This window comes from Cyrtonyx montezumae, unplaced genomic scaffold (assembly GCF_038088225.1).
Source record: "Cyrtonyx montezumae isolate F1298 unplaced genomic scaffold, pur_monq_1.0 scaffold_0, whole genome shotgun sequence".
NCBI classification, from domain to species: domain Eukaryota; kingdom Metazoa; phylum Chordata; class Aves; order Galliformes; family Odontophoridae; genus Cyrtonyx; species Cyrtonyx montezumae.
The window spans coordinates 13241296-13262570 of NW_027071824.1; the positions used below are offsets into that span (position 1 = coordinate 13241296).

General features: G+C 38.5%; 2 protein-coding genes across 2 annotated transcripts; one reads left to right on the forward strand and one right to left on the reverse strand.

The window, feature by feature from the left end:
• Positions 1-31: 31 nt before the first annotated feature.
• On the reverse strand, positions 32-17038 carry PIGF (phosphatidylinositol glycan anchor biosynthesis class F). The gene is made up of 5 exons (XM_065754935.1): positions 16754-17038; positions 15019-15110; positions 14092-14208; positions 10042-10150; positions 32-425 (listed from the first exon to the last, which is right to left on the reverse strand). The coding sequence occupies exons 1-5, from the start codon at positions 16979-16981 to the stop codon at positions 312-314; spliced, it is 660 nt and encodes a 219-aa protein (XP_065611007.1). The 5' UTR covers positions 16982-17038; the 3' UTR covers positions 32-311.
• A 130-nt stretch (positions 17039-17168) lies between these two features.
• Positions 17169-21019, forward strand: CRIPT (CXXC repeat containing interactor of PDZ3 domain). Its single transcript, XM_065754793.1, has 5 exons — positions 17169-17212; positions 17306-17371; positions 17528-17582; positions 18305-18408; positions 20277-21019. Exons 1-5 carry the CDS (start codon positions 17197-17199, stop codon positions 20339-20341), a joined length of 306 nt encoding a protein of 101 aa, XP_065610865.1. The 5' UTR covers positions 17169-17196; the 3' UTR covers positions 20342-21019.
• The last annotated feature ends 256 nt before the right edge of the window (positions 21020-21275 follow it).

Here is a 21275-nt window from a genome sequence, read left to right on the forward strand (position 1 = left end):
TCAATGAACTTTGTAATAAGAAGCCACCACATCTGTTACAAATATTTTATTCAGACTGGAAGGTACAGTCTCTCAGGGTTACATAGTCTAGAGGAAGCAAAAACTGCACCATGTTGAAACAGCATCTGTACAGTGCTATTGAGTGGAGGTGCTTGGCCTGAAATACTCTAAATGAATTTGGATAGTCTTCTGCTTTCTACACATATATATCTAGAGAAAAACAACAACAGAAAAAAAAAAAAAGAAAAAAAACTTTTGCACAGTCTGTATGGAATCTGCACAAAGAAATACCTTGTCTCTCTTTGCGCCAGTTATCTGCTTTTGTATGTAAGCTGCTTCCGGTTCCAGTGTATCCACAGAGGTGCAATAATCAGACCAGCCATATAGCCAAAGGTAGCTCCGAGGGAACATGAAATGGGCCACACCTGAGGGGAGAACGCAAGGTAAAAGCAGACAATGAGAAAAATGTTCCTGTTTTTTGTACTTTGTGAGCACAAATTCTCAGTGTTAGGTACTGAAAGACAATGGAGTCTTATTCTACTTTAAAGCTTGATGTGCTTTCCTAAAAATGCCACAAGTATAAGAATCATACGTGCATCTTTATGAACACTAAATGCTGTGGTACAGTTTTGGGTTGTTTTTTTTTTTTTTTTTTAATTGATATGTATTAAAATGTAACCAGGCTTCTGGCTGTTGCAGACCTTAGTCTGATATTCCCAAAACTATGTGAAAAACTTGGAAGTATTTATAGCCCCTGAAGTGCACAGCTAACTTAGTGTCCTGCTGCACACATCATGAAACCTGCAGATTTTTTTTTTTTTTTTGTGACAGTTAGACTTGATAATCTCTGTAGGTCTCTTCCAACTGAAACTATTCTATTCTAAGTCTGCCTCTTTCCATTTTTCCTTCCAATCCTTCATGGCATTCTGAAACTTTCAGAGGTGTGTTTTAATTAACTAACAATCAAATAAGGTCAGAGACTGAGATTAATAGAGGGTTTTTCTTTAGACTTGAAAAGCAGGCAAAGGGATGAATTCCCCTCTGGCTAGAAGAAGGAAGCAAACTTAAGTCTGGAAACTGACTGAACATCTTGCACCCAGTTCAGGAAAAATATAATAAGGCAGTTATGTGTAAGACTCCAAGAGAGCTTTCATTATAGGCTCTATTTCCTAACATAAGAACAGGGAACTGACTCAGTACAGCTGACTCACACAAAGCATCTAGTATTGAGGCCGAGAAGTAATGGAATCCTCCCCACCACCACTGTCAAATCAGTATTGATTTTCAGGGAGGATGGGCCAAAACAGAACATAAACCATTCTGTACTCGGACGTAGAATATTTTAACGTCAACTGCATGATGCATTTGATGAAGGTCCCAACTAAGTTGGTGATTAAAAATATTTATTGTAGAATAAACTGAATTCCCATCTCTTCAAAATTCTCCTTTGTATATTGCAGGGACAATTTTGCACATCCTGCTGTACAGTCCTTAAGCTAGTACAGACTGCACTGTCCTATTCTTTATTTTTTAAATCAAGGGGGATATTCCCCTTCTATAGTACTTGAGACTGAGAAATGCACTAGACATTAAAGAAAATACCCACATCTCAGTGTCCAGCCTTTTTTTCTACTTCATTTTGACTGTCAGTTCACAAAAATCAAATGAACTTACTCTTTATGGTACTGGTTTCTCCTTTCACTCATTTTCTTAGATCTGATTCTTTTTACTAAATTATCACAGGGAGAAATACATAGATATTCACATCCTTCAGTCATGGGAATTTTAACTAGGAATAAGAGTAACTTATTTTTGTCCTCTGCTTTTTCATCTTCACATTCCTTAGCATTTGCAGCTTTACATATTATTTGGAGGTCTTAAGGAGTGTAGCAAAGATGACTATAAACAAGGTGCCTTAGGTACTCTTTATTGACCTTGTTTCATTCTTCCATTTCCAAACATTGTGTCTCTGCTACTTGGTTTTGTTGCCAGAATGTTTTGGCTGTTGCCACTCAAACCAAAGACTGGCTTGTTTCTGTTCAGTTAACAGTGGCATTGTAGGTCTTCTATAAAAAGCCTTGATGCTTTGGCACAGTAAGATATTATGTATATTTAAAACTCACATGACTTTGTGGCCTTGGCTAAACTTATGCTTCAGGTAGATCTTTTCAACTTTTAAAAGAAATGTAATCAAGTTATTTCTAACATTTTGCAGGCTATTTTAAGTGTCTAAAGGACAAAAGCAAAAAAGTCCCTGAGACCCCAGTTACACAGTAACATTCAGTGGAAACAGCAGTCAAACTTTCTTATCCACTGGCGAAGTGAAATACCATTCTCACAAAACTAATGACAGAGGCTTCAGAACTCAGTGGTCTTTTGCATCAAATTCTCTGTGATCAATGATCCTACATTAAATTTTACCTACATTAGGTGAATCTATAGTAGCCAAACTGCTTTTCAGAAGTATAAGTAGATGTCAGACTAAATTTTTCATGTTCCCTTAACAGTAAGGTCAGTATCTCTGATGACCCATTCACTCTGTATCTTTTGGTATTGTGTGTATAGTGAGCAATTGTTGAAATGATTAAAATGATCTCTGTTGATGGTTGTAGCTTCTTTTTCCTGATTAAACCACAACTTGGAGCACAGTTTCTCAATAGTTTTCCTGAATTATGTAACTTAATATTGATGATGCCTCTGCCTGCCCTCCAAAACAGTCAGTTTTTCCTTTGATTAAAAATAAATCATCAGTGTTTCCTCACAGGCATTCAGGCTGTCTTACTTAACACATTACCTCTGAAATCCATCCCTCACCCATGGCAGCCAACAAAGGTAAGGGGCAAAAGGGAGAAACTGTACAAGTGGCATTGAAAAGAAGGGTATTACAGAAAAGAAGGAAGTTATCACGTGCCTTATTACTGTTATAGGCTCATGTGTCTTCTGCTGGTTGTGAAGTTGTGAAGGCACTTTGGCCTTCTGAAAGCTCCCTAAGCACAGGAGCTACAAGCTTGGACATGTGAGTGTTGCTCTCCTTATGTCACCCCTCAAGGCAGGGTAAAACAATAAACAAGTAATGGTAGAAGCCCGGCACCTTTTATTCTTAACCATTGCCATATAGCCAGATGTACCCAAAGGGGTACTGAAAGAAATCATCAAAGAAATATTGAGGTGTGGTTGTTAAGCTCATCAGCTGCACGGAGATGACAGCCCTTGTGTATGCTTTACAGTCTGTAGTAAATCTGCATCGTGTCCACTGAAGAAAGCAGACTGCTTTCTTTTTCATTAGGTGCTGGCCTTGCTTTTCTGAGGTTCAGTCACATTCTGCTGAATCTTTTTAAATGAAATTGACTGCTTTGATCAGTCTACTTTTGCCCTGTCAAACTCGGTTTGGCATCCCTGAGTCGGTACCAAGTGATAAAAATCTTAAGCAGCTGATAGCCAACTACCAATTCTAAGATTCCATCCATCCCATTTGTTTAAAGTACCCAACTTTATACCCAAATACCCAAAGTATTCCTTTCACCTTCTGAAAATTGCTCAGCTCAGTTTCTCCTACTTTGCGCTCCTTTCTGCCATGAGGAAGCTGACATAACCTACTCCACCACTAATGCCATGCTTGGGGTGGAGTAGGTAGGTCAGCAGCTGGAAAATTACGATGTTAGGCAACATTACCTAACTGCAGTTTTTTGAGGGAGAGGAAGTTGATCTGCAGAGAGAAATATGGGGAACGTAGGAGGCAGGACAGAACATTCTTCAGGAAACTGTTGTGAAATACCTTGTGTATCCCAGCAGCTGGGAAGCACCAGCTACCATCCTCACAGCTTAATACAAAAACAGTCAATTTCTGTATCGGATGCATGTGGAAGCAGGCCAGTTCTAACAATGTGTACGTGACTGCTAAGAATCTGAGCAGCGGCTGGGCAACAACAAATCCCACCTGCATGCTTAACGAGCACAGAAATTGATTTTAAGAGATAGAGCAGAAGCCAGCAGTTAACAGGAAGGAATCCTGACTTCTGCTATTTCAGCTTTTCTTCTTGCCTTGTTCTTTTCATCTGGCAGTTCTGATATGACTTAACAGGAATTGCTTGAGGCTAGCTAAATAGGCACTGCAGTACTGCGAAGTTTCTAGTGTATGTAAGAACTTATTCTTAGAATGAGAACAGGAATTGCCAACCTTTCAGGAAATAAATGAGATGATTTCCTAAGTGCTCTTTAGAACACCTATGAGCTGACTTGAGAATACTTAGCATATTGCATGGAAAGTGGAGCATGTTGTGGGATCACGGCAAGATGATCCTTGCTCTGCTATACTATGCATGTAGCTAGTTAAAGCAGATTTCTGGCTGCACAACCATTATGTCCTCTACTATGAGTCCACAGCTTGCATCCCATGCAGTGGGAAGCATGTAAACACTGATAATGACACAAAGGCCAGATTCTTACAAACCAGATAAAGGTTCATAGAAGCTCTGATAAAGGTTTTAAGGGTATCACAAAGTAAGCAGGTGACTAATGGTATGAACAGAGTAGGGTAATCTACTGCATTTATTATTTAAACAAATAAACAGACTGGTCCCATTCTCTAGACAAGTGCTTTTCTCATATACCTAAACTAGAATTTTTTTTTTAATTATTATTTCAAAAGATCCATCTCTGGCTGTCAATTAGAAAGCTATGTAAGATTTTCATTTCCCTTAAGGAACCAAATAAATGAGCACAATGACTCTCCCTCTTAACATGCCTTAAATTACAGATTGTTTAGTCTGCACTGTCTTAAAAATGTCAAGACATACCTTTAACCCATTTCAGTTGTGTGAACATTAACTAAAAGTGTCTTATCGCCTTGTACAGAATGTGTATGTTGACAAGCACGTGCTGCGGACAGGAAGTGCGAAGACTTTTTCAGGCTGGCATTTGTAACCAGAAGTTGGTTTTGTGGATTTGTGTTTTGAAGTTCTAGCAAGCATGACTGCCTTTGATTTCACCGTTAAGGTTTACACTAAGAAAACATACCTTTAAATAAACACTGATAATCCCACTGAAGTGGAACAAGCTTCTACCTGTGTTTAAAACAACAAAACAAAACCCACCCAAAAATCAACACCAAACAACACTTCCCCCTCCCCAGTGGATATTATCTCTGGTATTCCTGTGGAGCAACTTCTTTTACAACAAAATTTTCCACAGTAGTTAATAATAGCTAAAGCAAATACAAGAACAATACCCTCTCAGCTGCGTTAAAAGATAACAACATACTGTGAAAGTTTATATTTCTGTTTCAGCTTAGTTAACTGACCACCAAAAATTGTACCCAGGATCTCCATAGACTCTTTTTCAGGTTGTAACTGTCCAAGAGGAATCTAGGCCAATACTTAAGAGTCATATTGACAAACTACATGGCAGTCAGTAAACTCAAGTTAGGTAGCACTACCTGTTGTGTTACAGACCTTGAGTATGAAGTAGGAATGTCACTTTCACATATGATACAAAAACACTGCAGACAATATATGGTTTCAAAGTCACGTTTTATCATCAACAACTACAGATCAAAATTATGCTATGAGAAAAACGGGCAGACATGAAAACAGTGAACTTAAGATGTTTTAAAAATCTGGTGTCAAAATATTAAAGCCAGGAACTTCGCTATTTGCAAAATAAAGATTGTGAGCAATGTATAGGATGTCTGGAATACTAGCTCTACAGCATACAGAGTATACTGATAAGGTTTTCAGTTTTAATTATACCACCTTGTTCTGCAACTCAATTACCTCAGACTGCGCAAAGAAAGGATGTGTCATTTTGTGTCCAGTACCACCTAAACTAGCCCACTCTGTTTCAGCAGTGTTGTGCTTTACCATGCCACTTGTCAGATGACACAGAAAGCTTGTGTCCTACTCACATGTGGTTATTGAAAATGCACCATCAACCTGAAATAGTCAATCTGAAAAAAACAAGCAAACCAAACAACTAAGCAACTGCAGAAAAGGAATTTATTTCATTTTTCTTTACTGAAACTATCCTAACTAACCCCAGTCCCTACCACTGCGCATCAGATGGCTAGAGGCAACTAGCTATGGATGCATAACTCTTGAAAACTTCTGGTTGTCATCTAGAATAGTCAATTCAGCCTCACAAATTATTTGTAACATTTCTTAGGAATTTGACAGTAAGCTCAAGAAACTGAAAAATACTTATTCTACCAGTATGACATTTTTTCTCTGCAAGACATGTTTTAGTGTATTATGTCTTGAAAAGCGTGTTGGGTTTTGTTGTTTTATTTTAATACACAAATGTGAGTGCTATAGGGACTTGCTTTCCACTAAAACAATTGTCCTTACATCTTTACCTTTGCCTGAGATTGGATTAATTCTGCAGTATTCTTTATTCTTCTTTAACCAGAAAGAACCACCTGGTAGTTGTCCCTGACCAGCTGTTTCACACAGTTAGAAAAGAAAGTTTTCTGAGAACTAGCAGAGAGACAGGACAACAGGCATGGCCAAACTCTATGTTAAAAAGTTACTTTATGAATAACAATAGAACAGTGAAGAGCAATGAATCAGGATACCAAATGACTTTCAGCAATACCTTACCTACTTCTAAGAGAAATGCATTACATGGTTTTTATTGCCATTCTGAAACGTTATTCAGACAATGAACGTTATTTTATTTCCAGAATTATATTCCATTCCTGCTGAGTTTTATTTACTTAGAATAAAAGTTGTCTGTTATATGCCAAAAGATGTGCTTTACGTCATTATATTTAAATGTAGGGCCACTAATCTGAATATCCCCTGTATTTTTCACAATCTGAACGTGGAAAATAAAGTGATTTTCTGAGATATCTGTATTTATCTTGTTTTTGTTGTGTGCCACAAGAGTTATGCATAAAGAACCGATATGTTTTTCTTTGGTTGATGAGTTACTGTGTATGAAGCAGCATTTGGTTTTAACCACTAGGACATGGATGGAAACTCCTTGATTATGAAGTTTAATTATGTTTACTCCACTGAAATCTTAACCTTTTTGAAGTAAAAATGAATTCCAGTGGAAAATATACCAGACATGCAGTAATCTGATTTTCTGATAAGGCAAGATATAGGCAATGGTACTATAAACTACTCTAGTTCTATTACGTCTCCAAGGATGGAGCTTCCACCACCTTTCTGGGCAGCCTGTTCCAGTGCCTCACCACCCTTACTGTAAAAAACTGCTTCCTTATGTCCAGTCTAAATTTCCCCTCTTTTAGTATGAAACCATTTCCCCTTGTCCTATCACAACAGAACCTACTAAAGAGTCTGTTCTCTTTCTTCTTAAAGCCCCCTTTAAATAGTGTAAGGCTGCTATGAGGTCTCCCCAGAGCATTCTCTTCTCTAGGCTGAACAGCCCCAGCACTCCCACGCTGTCCTCATATGAGAGGTGTTCCATCTCCTGGACCATATTTTTGTGACCCTCCTCTGGACACACTCCCAACAGGGCTCATATCTCTCCTGTACTGAGGACTACACATCCAGATACAGTACTCCAGGTGAGGTCTCACCAGGAGAGTTATGACTGTGCTGAAAGTACTTCTGAGCCTACATTAATATCTACATGATTTTTCCACACTTTGCCTGAGACTTCCTGTAAGCATGCCAGTTGGATTAGGTTCTACACAGAACACTCCCAGCTCATGTCTTCTTTTTTTTCTCCAGTGAATCTTTTTCAGTAACTGTGTTAAAGTGCGGATATTTTTATGATCAGAAAGACAACCTGCACTAAAGATTCTCTTCCTAAAGCAAGTAGATTTGCAACTACAGTATAATATTTTATTAGGCCCATTCACCCCTTTCTGCCTTAGGCTACAGGCAACACTTACCATTAGAATAAATAAGTAGATAACAGCAAACTTCTGAGAGTTATGAACATTATCTCTAAAAAGCTACCTTAAAGGAGTTCCACTCCTGCCTTTTAACTCGTTACCATTGCTTCACTGCAACAGAACTATAAAATACAAAGGCTTTTAAAAAGGGCTGCTTTCATTTTTCCCTACAAAGCTGATGCTAAAAAAACAAAACAAAACAAAAAAAAAACACCTAAAATTGCAATTTTCAGGCTGTTGAAATGGCAGCCTGCAGAACTGATAAGCAAACTTCTCTATTCATCTGATCTCTTGCATTATTCAGATGATGATTAAAATAATGATCAAGTAGTTCAGACTCACAATGGGAATTAAAATTCCTTCCCCCACCCCATTATTTTAAATTCTGCAGGGTAAAAGGTTGAAAAGTGGGGAGCATTCATGCCCCCAGAAACAACTAGTGACAAGTTATGATATCTGAAGATTCTGCAGACTCTTTGCTGTTCTGAGGAGTCAGATATCTGTGTAAACTTACAGATTCCAGATCTTAACTTCAGTAAGTCTGTTATGTTCAGCCTGTATAACTTGGAAGACTTTTCAAACAGAAAAAGCTGATGATTAGCAAACCTGAGTCTGTACTCTGGGGAGACGGGGAATGCACAAATTAAAAATGAAATGGACTTAAAGTTGTCTGTCTTAATCAAAGCCTATTGTCTTTCATTAACTTTTTCTTATATCACTGGTGCATAAAAGAAAGTTTTTATGCAATGCATCCTAATATCTTCTGAGATTTTGTGCATATGTACATGCATGTATACATCTGCACCTGCAGAAAAGAGATGAGTAGCCAGTTACACGTGTGGATAGTATCCATTTGTCTAAACATTAGGTGTCCAGTGCCATTCTTACTGCACTCTCTCGTCTCCTGCTCTGAAAGGTGATGTGTTTGCTCTAGGTCCTCTGGCAGCCTTACATGAGTTTCTGATGCATTGGATGGCACTCAATATTATGTTTAGACTACTGAGTATCATCCAAAACTCATGTATGTGGACTTAACTCCAGTTCTAAATTGCAGAAAGCACTGGTCAGAATTATTACTCATACACGCAATTTTCACCCAAGATCAAGTTCCACATGAGGAAATACAACTCCTAGAGCAGTCTCACATAGGTATCTTGTAAACAATAAATCCAAGCCATTTTAAGAAGAAAACGTCATTCTGTAGGTAAGGTATTATCTTATTCCTCTACTATTATTTTTGAAATAGAAATTTTAATGTCTCATTATGTTGGTGTAAATAAAGGTTGATGGCATAGGACTGCTAGCTACTTCAGGACAAATTTCTATGACAGCTCTATGCCACAATGTCTCCACAACATTAGAAAGAAAAACACGTTGCCTGTTTTACTGATTTATGACATAAACCTTTGAAACTGTCTGCTTACATACAGGCTGGCAGATGAGAGTTTTTGAGTTTGGTAACCTGAGGAAAGAAAATACCCACTGAGGATATTCAGAGCAAATCGGTACCGGTATCATTTTATGGCAAATGCAGATTTTCACTGTTGTATATAATCATTTTTCCATGACAAACAAAACACGGAGAAAATAATACAGACTTCTGAATTTATAAAGACTGAATCTGTACTGCCAGATACTGTGTGATTACAAAGCTAATCCTTGCCTTCCTTTGAAATCAGAAGTCAAGATTGTAGTACAGCTCTTGGGCCACACCATTTCCACAGATCAATCCAAATCTATCTGAAATGCATTTTGTTCAGTGCTTGTATGGAATTAAAACACTGGGAGAGCATCTTTCATGCCCATAAGAAAAGATACCAAATTGAAGGTACACAAACCTGCAGCAATCTTAGTCATTTCACATTTCTCTTCCTCCTTGTCTAGCTTATTCAAATCAAAAGCCTTAAAGCTCTATTTTGTGATAAAATTTGCACGCAGCAGAAGCACTCATAAATCTACAACAAAGAATCCTAAAAAGGGAAGTAAAAAAGTGTGCATTTTACATCCTTATACAGTAAGCAAAGATGATTCCAGTGAGATTTAAATGTCTGGCACTACCCTGTAGAAACAACATACAAGTAAATCCAATGTTATCTGTTTAGTTTCAGAGTAACTTTGTGTAGCTTGTGTATCTGGAAAACAAATATTTTTTTATTTACAACAAAGATGCAGACACTAACCTGCCAGGGCCGATCCCAATCAAGAGGAATAGGAAATGCTCCAAACCAACCTCCTAGTATACTGCCCATTGTAGTAATCTGTAGGCTGTTTTCCCAGATGGACATAGCTCTGTAAAAACAGTGTTACAGGATTTCAACAGCAGCAATTGTTTTCAGTTTAAAATGATGTGAAAATAAACACTGCAAAGTAAATACACGTTACACTCCTTAAGCTGCAATGCATCCAAGTTCAGCTACACAGGAGGCATGATGAATTTCTTGCATGCTGGCAAATTCTTTTTGCACAGCCCACCAGCACATACAGCGTATGAGAACAGATGTTAGTGACTTTGGTTCTCAGTCTGTAGCCTCCTACCAGCAGTGACTTCAAAAAGTTCTGGAAAATTTAGGTTTCTGTTTATTAGGTAATTACTCATTGTCCATCATCAGTTTATCAAGTGATTATTTTGCTTTCCTCAAGCCATGGACTTTTGAGTTCTCTGTGCATTTCATAACACTGCAGGGCATATTACTGAGAGACACGAGTTCAAATCCCTACTCCAAATCAGGAGGATACACAATCTGAATCTTACATTTGTTACATCTCAGATTATAAACACAAAACTAACTATTACCAATCATGGAAAAGAGATGGGCATTTTACAGCTAAAAGTCTAGATGAACTACAAACCCATCAGTGGTACATACTTCATCAGTGATGTTCAGGATGTGTAACATGAAAGCTTTAAACTTTTAACCCTTGTTTTGAAGGGTCTAAAGTTTTAGACTTTACTTGTGAGTACGTGAACTCACTGCTTCATTCAATATTGATGGAACCACGTACGAGCACAGGACAAACAGATTCTACTGCTTGCAAAACAGAAGTCATACTGATTATAATATTTACAATGCAACGCTGACATTTTGGGCAGAAACAACACTACTCATTATACAGTAATCCCATTGCTGTAACAACCCTAGATTTGAGCACACGGGTCTATGTTTTTGTAGCTTATAAAAAACCAAACTCATCTGCACACCGAAAATTGTAAATTATTTCCAGAAGCTGAATAACTGAGCTAGGAGCCAGTATGGAGAGGAAACCACTCACTACAGCCCTAAAGCAGTGAAAGAGGCAGCAGAATACACTTAGTACTGACTGAGGTACGTTTGTATCACACAAGGCATCCTATCTGGTAAACGTATGCACATACTGCTGCACCATATGGAGATACTAGATTGAGTCCAAAAGCAAAATAACAGAATGAGCAAGGCACAGTGCCCATGTGAAGAACAGTTCTCGGTAGTTTGGCAACAATTTGAGCTTCTAATTCAACCACTCCGAAGCATGGACATAGGCCTCTCAAACATTGCATGACTTGTCCTCTATCAGTATACTGCAGTAAGAACGCTTTGATTATTTGTTGTTCTGTATTAAAATAGATCCTGGATAGACAAGATGGAGAACTCTGTACCATGGCAGGACTGAAATACAAAGCAGCATTCTCCTTAGATGATGCCCACCTTTACAAAGGACGTTTCCATATCTGTGAGAGTATGCAGTACACAGACAAGTGACAAAATGGGAGAAATGAAAACTGGACAAAGCACTTCTGTACTTCACTTGGTTCATTTAACTGCTCAAAAAGTGTGCTTAGCTTAAAAACTTGAAGCATGTGACATTTTCTATCTGAGCTTCAATTGCATTGCATGTAATTGTTTTCTTCATTCCAACAAAGCAACGTGTCCCTGACCCACCAACATCCCTCAACCCTTATGTAACAAACAAACTGGCAGTGCCACAGATCACATAATACCATGCAATGGCACATAGAATGTGGTCCTTACAGGCAAGCAGACTTAAAGACTGACCTTTTCTGGATTCTAATTGAAAGTGATTTTACTCAAGGTGACTACTTTGCTAGAAATGTTGCAATTGCAAACAGAAAAAAATAAGTACTTGGCATGATTTACCTCTAGGACATTTATGCTGAATGACTCAATTGTACCATAGCTATTACGGTGCAATAGATTACACAGCACAAGTTACTTGGATGTAACCTTATGAACAGTCCTCCAAGGAAATATTAGGTCTCACAGTATTTTCACACTAGACCGCCACCTTAACATAACAGAAAGATTTTACAGCTATCCAGAGCAACAACTGGCTAATTAATACTAAAATCTGTTGCTTGTTTACTTTTGATTTATTAAGATGAACTTTCTTTTTAAAGATGCCCTCTCCTACACTTCTGTGAAGACAAAAGCACAGCAGATCTTGATCTTATAAATATTGCAAACGAGAGCAACAAACATAAATGTCAATGATCACTTCAGTCTAAGTTGTACACATTTTTTAACAATTCCTCTTTCATTCTACACCACACTCCTACTCAGACTTTCCAGCTTGTTGTGCCAGAGCAATTCAATTCACTAAACATCTCTTTCAAGGCAAGCAGCCACGCTGATCTCACCTAAATGCCCTTTTCCCCCATTCAACCAGTCCCACCTCATTCCACGTGGTTAAGCCAGGATATAACTTTTGAATAAATCATTCCTACACTCAACATCTGAGTGCTTGCAACTCATTCATGAGGTCAAATGAAAAAACACAGACTTATTTTCAAAAGGGCAACTACATACAACCTAAAAAAACCTGCTTCAATATTTCTCCATAATCATCTATTTTCATTCCAAGGGTTATGTAATACAACATCTTTATTGAATGCACATTTATTCAGATAAAGTCATACAGCTTGCAATTAATGAGTATGTACAAAAACATCACAGCAAGACAACCCCGCTTCCAGTGCAATAATTATGCTGAAATAACAGGAAAGTCTGGATTAGGAAAAAGACATGCATTTAAAATTTAACCTGGCACAAAGACTGACAGTTATTAAACATTTGTTAATTGATTTCACCTTCTATTTCCAGTTGCAGAGCTTTCATTGACTAACAAGCAAATCAGCAACGATTTGTTTTGGCTAAATAACTCTCTGATTTTATTAAATTCTTGAGAGGTATCATTTTTACTCCCCTGTTCTCTGTTTCCACTGAAAATAAAAACCAAGCATAACCAACTTGGATAAGGATTTTGATACTTCTCAGTAAGCTGAGAACTTACACAAAACAAAAGCCAATATATAAACTACTATACGTAGTTTTCAACTTCTTATTTCTGATTTTCTCTACACAGAGTAACTAAATATAACTCCCTTCAGTCAGCAGGATGATACAATTTATTGTTTTCTTTTGAGATAAGAGTTCAACCTTACCAACTGTTAAAAGGGAATGAATGCATTTTCCTTTATCTCATTAAAATTCAAGTATATGTGGAGCTTCTTTATGTTTCAGAGTGTCTTTCAACAGTCCTGTTATTTAGGGGGTGAGAAAAGGCAAAAGTGATAGAACACTTCTGAAGAACATATTATCCTTGACACACGCTAATGTAATGGGCCCACATTACATTCATTTAAATATATTCTTGAAAAAAACTGAATGCTTGAAACCTCTGACACTGAAGAAAGCCTTCTTTAAAATTTGATAAAGAGCAAGGGTAAAGATTACATATTTAAGACCACAGCAGATTATATATTTTCACAATCACATTCAAGTTAAAAAATACTGTTAAATTTTGATTTTAGCTGGCTATTCCTACTCTAAGAACTGTTTTATAGGGCTAACATCGGATCGAGTGCAAGATTCTTCCTCTAGAGCTCACTCACAGGTGTCCAGTTTATTATAATCATTATACTGGACAGCAGAATGGTTTCACACCAGTAAAATGCTCATCTGAAACTTTCCCTCCTTCAAAAGCATATCAAGTAAGGCTTAGTCTTGGGATACCAGAAATAAAAGGCCAGTTTTCTGAATCAGTGTTTTCAAAATGAATAGTAATATTTTTGTCAGAAAAGTTTTCATTGGCCTGTAATTACAGAAGTGAAACGACACCCATAACTCAGAAAGTTCCTTCCCCAAAATAAAATAAAATAATACGAAATCTATAATGTTCACATCAATTCAGTCCATTTCTATTCAGGTTAATAATTGGAATAGAACAGAACTTACCCATTTCTACTAAATACCCGTATCCAAGCTTGTACATTTGGTCCCAGCAAACATAAACACTGCAAAGTAGTGAAGGTAGACAGGAGAACTGAAAACAGAAATGTCTCGGTCACCGACCTACAGAGAAGCAATATAAGAAAATCAGTATTTATAGCATTATTTTGTATGAGTTCCAATATTTAGGAAAAAAATTCTCAACTTGTAAAAGCACACATGCTATCTTAAGACTCATGTAGAGTAAGTAAACTTTTTTCTTATTATTCTAGAACAGTTAAGAAAGGAAGAAAAAATTAGTATTATCTGTTGCCCCAGCAAAAACTGCGATGTAGTTTATTATCCCCCTGATACCTGTATCATTTTAAATACAGTTTTATCTCATATAGAATGTCAGTTTTGAATAGTTGAACATTCAATTCACTATTCAATTTATTTTTCCAGTTTGACATAGTGGAAGCAGCCATGAAACCAAACACCACTGTCAGTCCGTAATCTGTCATCTCTCTCACAAATCAGTTAGGTTGCTTTTCGGTTCTCCTATTTTCTTTTTTCTAATTGTGCCTAAAATTTCACAAATATAAAAAGGATGAAAGATACACGAGATGTGTATTTTTCAATATTAGGAGAAAAAAGAATTAAATTAAACTTAGAAAGTGTTTGTACCCATACAAAGACTGAGTGAAACATATATAACAGTACAAGTATTTTCTAACAAACATTAAAGTGAAACAAGTTGTTTCTGTCTCACAGATCTCCAAATACATAAAATCTGTCAGAGCCAAACTCTACAAAGACAGCCATCCCGCTTCCTCCAGCCAGGAGATTATTTAACTTCCAATGTACCAAGTAATATATAAGATTTAATACCAATATCTGCAAGGAGAACTCCCCCTTAAAGCGTTTAGAGAAAAATAGGGTCTTCTGACTTACTCTATGAGAGGTGCTCCATAAAGAACAATAATCGCATGAAATAGTATGCAAGACATGAAAAAGTATATACAGCATTTTAGAAATCTGGATATCTAAAAAAGAGCAATAAAATATCAGAATAATGTTTCAAAAGTAAAGAGAATATAAATAACATACTTAGCTTATACGTATCAGCAGCATCATACACTACTCTTTCTTTAGATATTCTTGCTACAGAACAAGGTATCCTTTAAACAGTGAATTAAACATGCTCACTGCATATAATATTTCTTCATCCACCTTATTATAACAAAAAACATGTAAAATATACAAGTGGAAATGACAAGATAATTTAATTGGATATGGTTTCACATTCTGTGAAAGACGCCTTTTGATGAAACCAAAGATATTTCAAAGTAAGAAAGTACACAGTATGAAAAAAGACATTCAGAATCAAAAGCAGTATTTAAAATCATACATAATTAAAGCCACCCTGTTTTGAAACTTGGCATCTTACATTCTAAATCCCTTTGAAAAATGTCTGTGACTACCTGTAGATCTACATACAACTGTCTACGAAATTAAATGACAGTTTCTGGGTACTCTCTACATCATCCAGAAGGACAGACCCTGGATAAACACATCTAATCAGGTCACAAATGGAAATTCATACCTCTCTTGACCACTTCTTCAATATTTATTATTTATGCTAGGCTGGGATGAAACCTCACCTAGAATGCATAAGCCTACTTCATTTTCAAATCACAGATGGTTAAAAGACTTGTTTTCCATGATGACATTACGTATTTTACATCCCCCCTGCCAGCAGTTGAGACATCAGTTTTAAATACAAAGGTACTACTTTCTTGGATGATTACTTAACTCTTTAAGAATCATTGTAAGAGCACTGGATCCTGTCTGACTCAGCTGGTGGGAGCACATGATTCAGCTGACTTCTAATTGTATTCTACCACTCCTGATCTAGCTGTGTTCTACTCCATATTTGCTCTCTTTCAACCTGTTATATTGGCATCCATACCTTTAATGGTCTTGTTACAAACTGTAACTACAGAAAAATCTCCCAGATTTAGATTCTTCTGTGTGCGCTCAAGGAAATGCAATCATTTTGACACTTTCCCACTTCACTTTTTTAAAAGTTTACTAACTTCCATTGAATCACAGAGTGGCTTAGGTTTAAGGGGATTTCAAAGCCCACCCAATTCCAACCCCCAGCCATGGGCAGGGCTGCCCCCCGCCACCAGCTCAGACTTCCCAGGGCCCCATCCAACCTGGCCTTGACACCTTCAGGGATGGGGCACCCACAGACTGTCTGGCCACCGTCTCACCAACTTTTAAGTTGTCCTGAGCTCTTCTCTCTTTTACACCTCAAATCCTACACATCAGAAGGTATGCAAGAGTGAAGTGTCTCTTGGCCATACTGAAGGTCAGGCCTAGGTTGTGAAGTGAGTTTGGTGCCCATCCTGCCAGCACTCAAACTGCTGCTGGTCAGCATTAGCCTTGTGACTACCAAACACAACCTGTGGGCAAGGAGAGGGCAGCTAAGCCCAGCGAGCTGCTGGCAGGTCCACAGACAGCTAAGCTCTGCAACGGCTTCAGCACACGCTGTAGTCCTCTCACTCATGGAAAACAAGAATTTAAAACCCAAAGTTGGAAACTTCTGTCTCATCCCATCATTTCAGTGACAGTTTTAGCACCCTCTCCACACTATTTGCTAGGAATCTAAGAAAGATCTTACCTTGCTAGACAGCGAGCCTCTCTTAGAAGTCTGACTTGGCTTTAGGATTAGACACAAGGTTACACTAAGGACGCTAACACAAACAGAACAGACACACAGCCACGCGAGGTGCGTGCCCAGCACCGAGAACCCACTCAGGAATACAGGCGGTACGAACACCGTCAGGACGATGGAGACCGCGGAGAGCAAGTTGGCAGCCAGTAGCCGCCTCAGCTCTGCCTCCCTCATCGCGCCCTGACGCCAGCCACCTGCAAGACAGCGGGCAGTACCAGCGCTCTGAGGGGGAAAAGGGCTTTTTCGCGCCCGCAACGCACCGAGCCGCGCTCGCCCCACGGGGCGGCCTAGCAAGGCGCGGGGCCCACCCGGCGCGCCTGCCGCCCGGCAATGACACCGCGTCAGCTCCGGGGCGGGCCCGGAAGCGGCGGTTGTTGTGCTGGGCCGCCATGGTGTGCGAGAAGTGTGAGTGGGGTCGGCTCGGAGGGATGCCCGCGGGTCCCGGGCGCCAGGCGGGGCGGTTCTAATCGTTTTCTTTCGCGATGTGTCCTGCCGCAGGTGAGAGGAAGCTGGGCACGGTGATCACTCCCGATACGTGGAAGGATGGGGCGAGGAACACCACAGGTAGCGTTGGTCTTCCGCAGGGCTGGGAGCTGGGAACTGGCACACGGCCCTGGGGTGTCTGTGCGAGCCAACTCTGAGCTCTGACCACACGTGTGGTAGCTGGAAGGTGGGCTCTTTCCGCTATGATATTGCCTTGTGGTTGTGTTCTTTTTATAGAAAGTGGTGGCCGAAAGCTGAACGAAAACAAGGCATTGACCTCGAAGAAGGCAAGGTTAGTATTTAATCACGATTTCAACTTAAAAAAGTCAGTTTTCTACAACTGAGGCCTCACTTTCTCGCAAAGCAGGGTAACTCCTCAAGCCTCGTCCAAAACAGACCTGTAAAAATTATTTTGGAGGGAGTTACAGCATGTTATTCCTTGGTTAAAGTCTGTCTGTCTGCATTTCATGGGTGCTTTCTGTGAAATCACAGAGCCTGGGCAGCTGTATTGCTGCAGGCATCTCTAAAAACTGTAGGAATTGGTGTTTGTGTTAGGAGAGGAGCTGAAAAGCCTATCTCTTCCTGTTTGTTGTGGGAGAGTTGGACTGTATGACATTGAAAGGTCCCTTCCAACTCACATGGTTCTGTGATCTTCCACACTGAGAATGCCTGTTCAATCACTTCAACTTTTCCTTACTGTGTAAAGGACGTTCTGTTATCTCATGCTGGGGTCAGGCCATTGCTGGAACATATTTTAAGTTCAGAATAGTCTTGTGTCTTAATAAAAAATACATGGTTTTAGTTCAGATTTTATTCATTTTATCTCTGTAATGCAAGAAATCTCCCTTAATGGAGAAAGAGTAAGTTTTTCTGTGGAAATTCCATTGTCTATTACAGATGACCTTTTTATGCTGGAGCTTCTGTCTGTGTCGTCTCATGTAGCCTTTTTAGAATGAGGTGAAGGGTGTACTTTATTTCATTGTGTGTAAATCAAGTACTTTTCTGTTTTTCCAGGTTTGATCCTTATGGAAAGAACAAATTTGCAATATGTCGAATTTGTAAGAGTTCTGTCCATCAGCCAGGGTCTCACTATTGTCAAGGATGTGCCTATAAAAAAGGTGAGTTTCACTCCGTACCATCTTACCCCACTTTGGTTTGAAGTAAGAGAGCAAGTAGAACTCGTGAGTTTGTTCTGTGTTGCTAAGAGAAGGCTGTCATGAGATTTGAATACTATCTTCAACTTCTAACTGGAAGGTGTAGAAAAGATGGACTCCCTGAGGGTGCACAGGGATAGCAAAGAGAGCAGAAGACTTTAATTTCATACACATAAATCAATTTTTACCACACAGATGGTCAAATATTGTAATAATGGGCTCAGAACCCTTATGAAATCTCTGCTGGGGAATATAAAATTTTATCAGTCTTCTGGGTTTGCGAGGGTAAGTGAAAGGGCTCAAACTTGTAATCCATGGGGGGAAAACAGCAAGATGAACTCAGCTACCTTATTAATATTGAAGAATTCACTTAGCACACAAACGTCGGATGGATGTATGGCTAGATGTAGAGCTGCAGCTAAAAAGTTATAAGTTTTGTTTACGGAATAACATTAATTGTTCTACAACTGCACACTGTGTCATTGGGTAAGTGGTTTAGCAGACTGCTGTAGGAGGGCTGCCTTTTCTAGTTGCTAGATGCTGACCAGATGGCTGCCTGGATTCCATATAGTAGAACCTTGTTCCTTCTTAAATTTGCATGGTTGGACTAGATGATCTTGTAGGTCCCTTCCAACCTAATGTATCTATGAATCTATGAAATTCATCATCGTCTTGAGTGGGCTTCAGGATTATATCTTTGCTTATCCATCCTTCCAGGTAGAAACCTCATAAATGTCCGAAGTTGAACTTTGAATGCATTAGGTTCTAATTCTGACTATCAGAGACCACAGTAACAGAATGTTTCTGGAAGCAGTTGCAGTCTTAACACTTGATGCTTCAACCGATGCATATCTCTGACATTTAGAGACTATCTAAATTATTCCTCACTTAAGATCTGGAGTGAGCAGTGCATCGGATGGATTTTGAACTCTGAAGTAAATAACCAGGATGTTCCTTGCTGTTCTCTTTCCTAATGGACTCTTAGATATATGTTCAATCAGATGATGCTAATGTATTGATAACTTATGATTTGTAGAGTGGCAACAGAAATAGTTGTCAGTTGATATATATTATTTTTTTCGTCTGCTAATGAATGTTCTCTCAAAACAAGATGTGTGCTACTGGGCAGAATATTTGGCACCTTTCTGTTTTAGAAAAAGGGGGAAACACTGAGGAAACTCTCCCTTCTGCCCCTGCCAAACTTGTGTGCTTTTTGCTGCCCCAGTCTTCTGGCTGCTCTTTGGGTTTAGGGCAAAGTTTTCAGGTCATCAGTCATCTTTAGTTCAACTCTCAGCTACTCTTGGTGTCCATCATATTTCTCTCTTCTAGTCTGTAATTAGCTTAATTCTATAAAATTGTATTCTTCTCAGCTTCTCAATTGTTGGTTAATCTTTCATTTAGCAATCAGTTTCTTGGTGCCTGTATTTCCTTAGCCTAGCTACGTTCTGTTCATCTCAGACTGCAGGAATTAGAAAGTTTAGCAACATACTATTTTTACTTGTTTGCTAGTTGGGGTCCTTTCCTGGCTGTCTTGCAGTAGTTCAGCAAATTAGAGGCTTCAGGTGCTGCTGTGAATCATAACGCTCTCAAAATAGAGTTTATTTTTTAAGTGGAAGTATTACATATATACTGCAAATATTATTTTGTGTTTAAAAAATCATGTTACTACTTCTGAATGTGCAGTGTCAGGTGAGATGGCACACAGGTAGATTGTCAGTTACAGGTCTTCAACAGTTTCTTTGAAAGCTATCCTTACAAAAACACATGAACTATGTTTTTGAAGAGAAAATAATATTTGTTTAATAATTTACATACCTTCTGTGTGTTTGTAGGCATCTGCTCAATGTGTGGCAAGAAGGTCTTGGATACAAAGAACTACAAGCAAACTTCTGTCTAATTACATTGATCAGTTTTTCATGAACTTCTGACTCCTGCATCTTTGAACATTTACCTTTCTCCAATATTATTTGTGAATATTACTTTCTGGAAGGGAATACACTTACTTGGGATGAGTTTAGAGATGAAGACAGCCTGGTTGTTTCATTAGAAGTGAACATGATATTTGATTTTTGTTGTTTTAGCACTAATGTTAGCTAATATTTACAGGTAATGGTTTGCAGCAGCTGATACAGTTCAAAGCCATAGGTTGAAACCATGTTACTATCAGATCAGATCCATGAGATTAGCACTTACTGTTGTGTTGTCCTGTCTTGAATCTTCTGCTTGTCTGGTGGTAATACTTAACGGATGCATAAAATGTGAGCTTATATCACCTCATTAAATACAGTCATTATTTAGTTCTGTGCTCATAGGTATTTATGTTTATGCTCATCCTTAACTATTACATCCTGCACTTTGAAGTGCTGTTTTTCAGAGTTTAACTCCATTGTTCTGATTGAACAGCAGGGTTTGTTGAATCACAAGCTGTTGAACTACTAAAATGCAGTGTGTTACTCTGCCAGTTCTTACTTTTGCAGGAAGATTGATTAGCTATTCCCCTGTGAAATCCTAAGCAGATTTTGCATACAGCATCTGGTGGCCCAAGGCAATAAAGTAATGAGCATCGATTACTAATGCCAGGTCTCAGTCTCCTTATTTCTTAAGTTAGACTGGTTTCTAAACACTCCTTTTAAAACTGTCTCTTGAATTCTGTGATGTAATCATTTATATAAATATCAGATTTGAAAGATCAAAACAGACTGCTTTCTCCTTAGCACTGTTTGGAAATAAGGCTTGAAGCAAACACATGTGAACACGTGAGACTGCATTTCATCCATCCTTTTGTAATTTCTACGTAAGAAAGCAATTTCTCTTACAAAGAATAATAACTT

What these genes read in the sequence shown, in the direction of transcription:
- CRIPT (XM_065754793.1), top strand. An exon ending in TTGACCTCGAAGAAGGCAAG is followed by an intron (nt 17,583 to 18,304) that starts GTTAGTATTTAA and finishes CTGTTTTTCCAG; the next exon opens with GTTTGATCCTTATGGAAAGA. An exon ending in AGGATGTGCCTATAAAAAAG is followed by an intron (nt 18,409 to 20,276) that starts GTGAGTTTCACT and finishes GTGTGTTTGTAG; the next exon opens with GCATCTGCTCAATGTGTGGC.
- PIGF (XM_065754935.1), bottom strand. Translation starts at nt 16,981, where the DNA reads ATGAGGGAGGCAGAGCTGAGGCGGCTACTGGCTGCCAACTTGCTCTCC. An exon ending in CGGGTATTTAGTAGAAATGG is followed by an intron (nt 10,151 to 14,091) that starts GTAAGTTCTGTT and finishes CTGTTTTTACAG; the next exon opens with AGCTATGTCCATCTGGGAAA. An exon ending in ATTGGGATCGGCCCTGGCAG is followed by an intron (nt 426 to 10,041) that starts GTTAGTGTCTGC and finishes TTCTCCCCTCAG; the next exon opens with GTGTGGCCCATTTCATGTTC.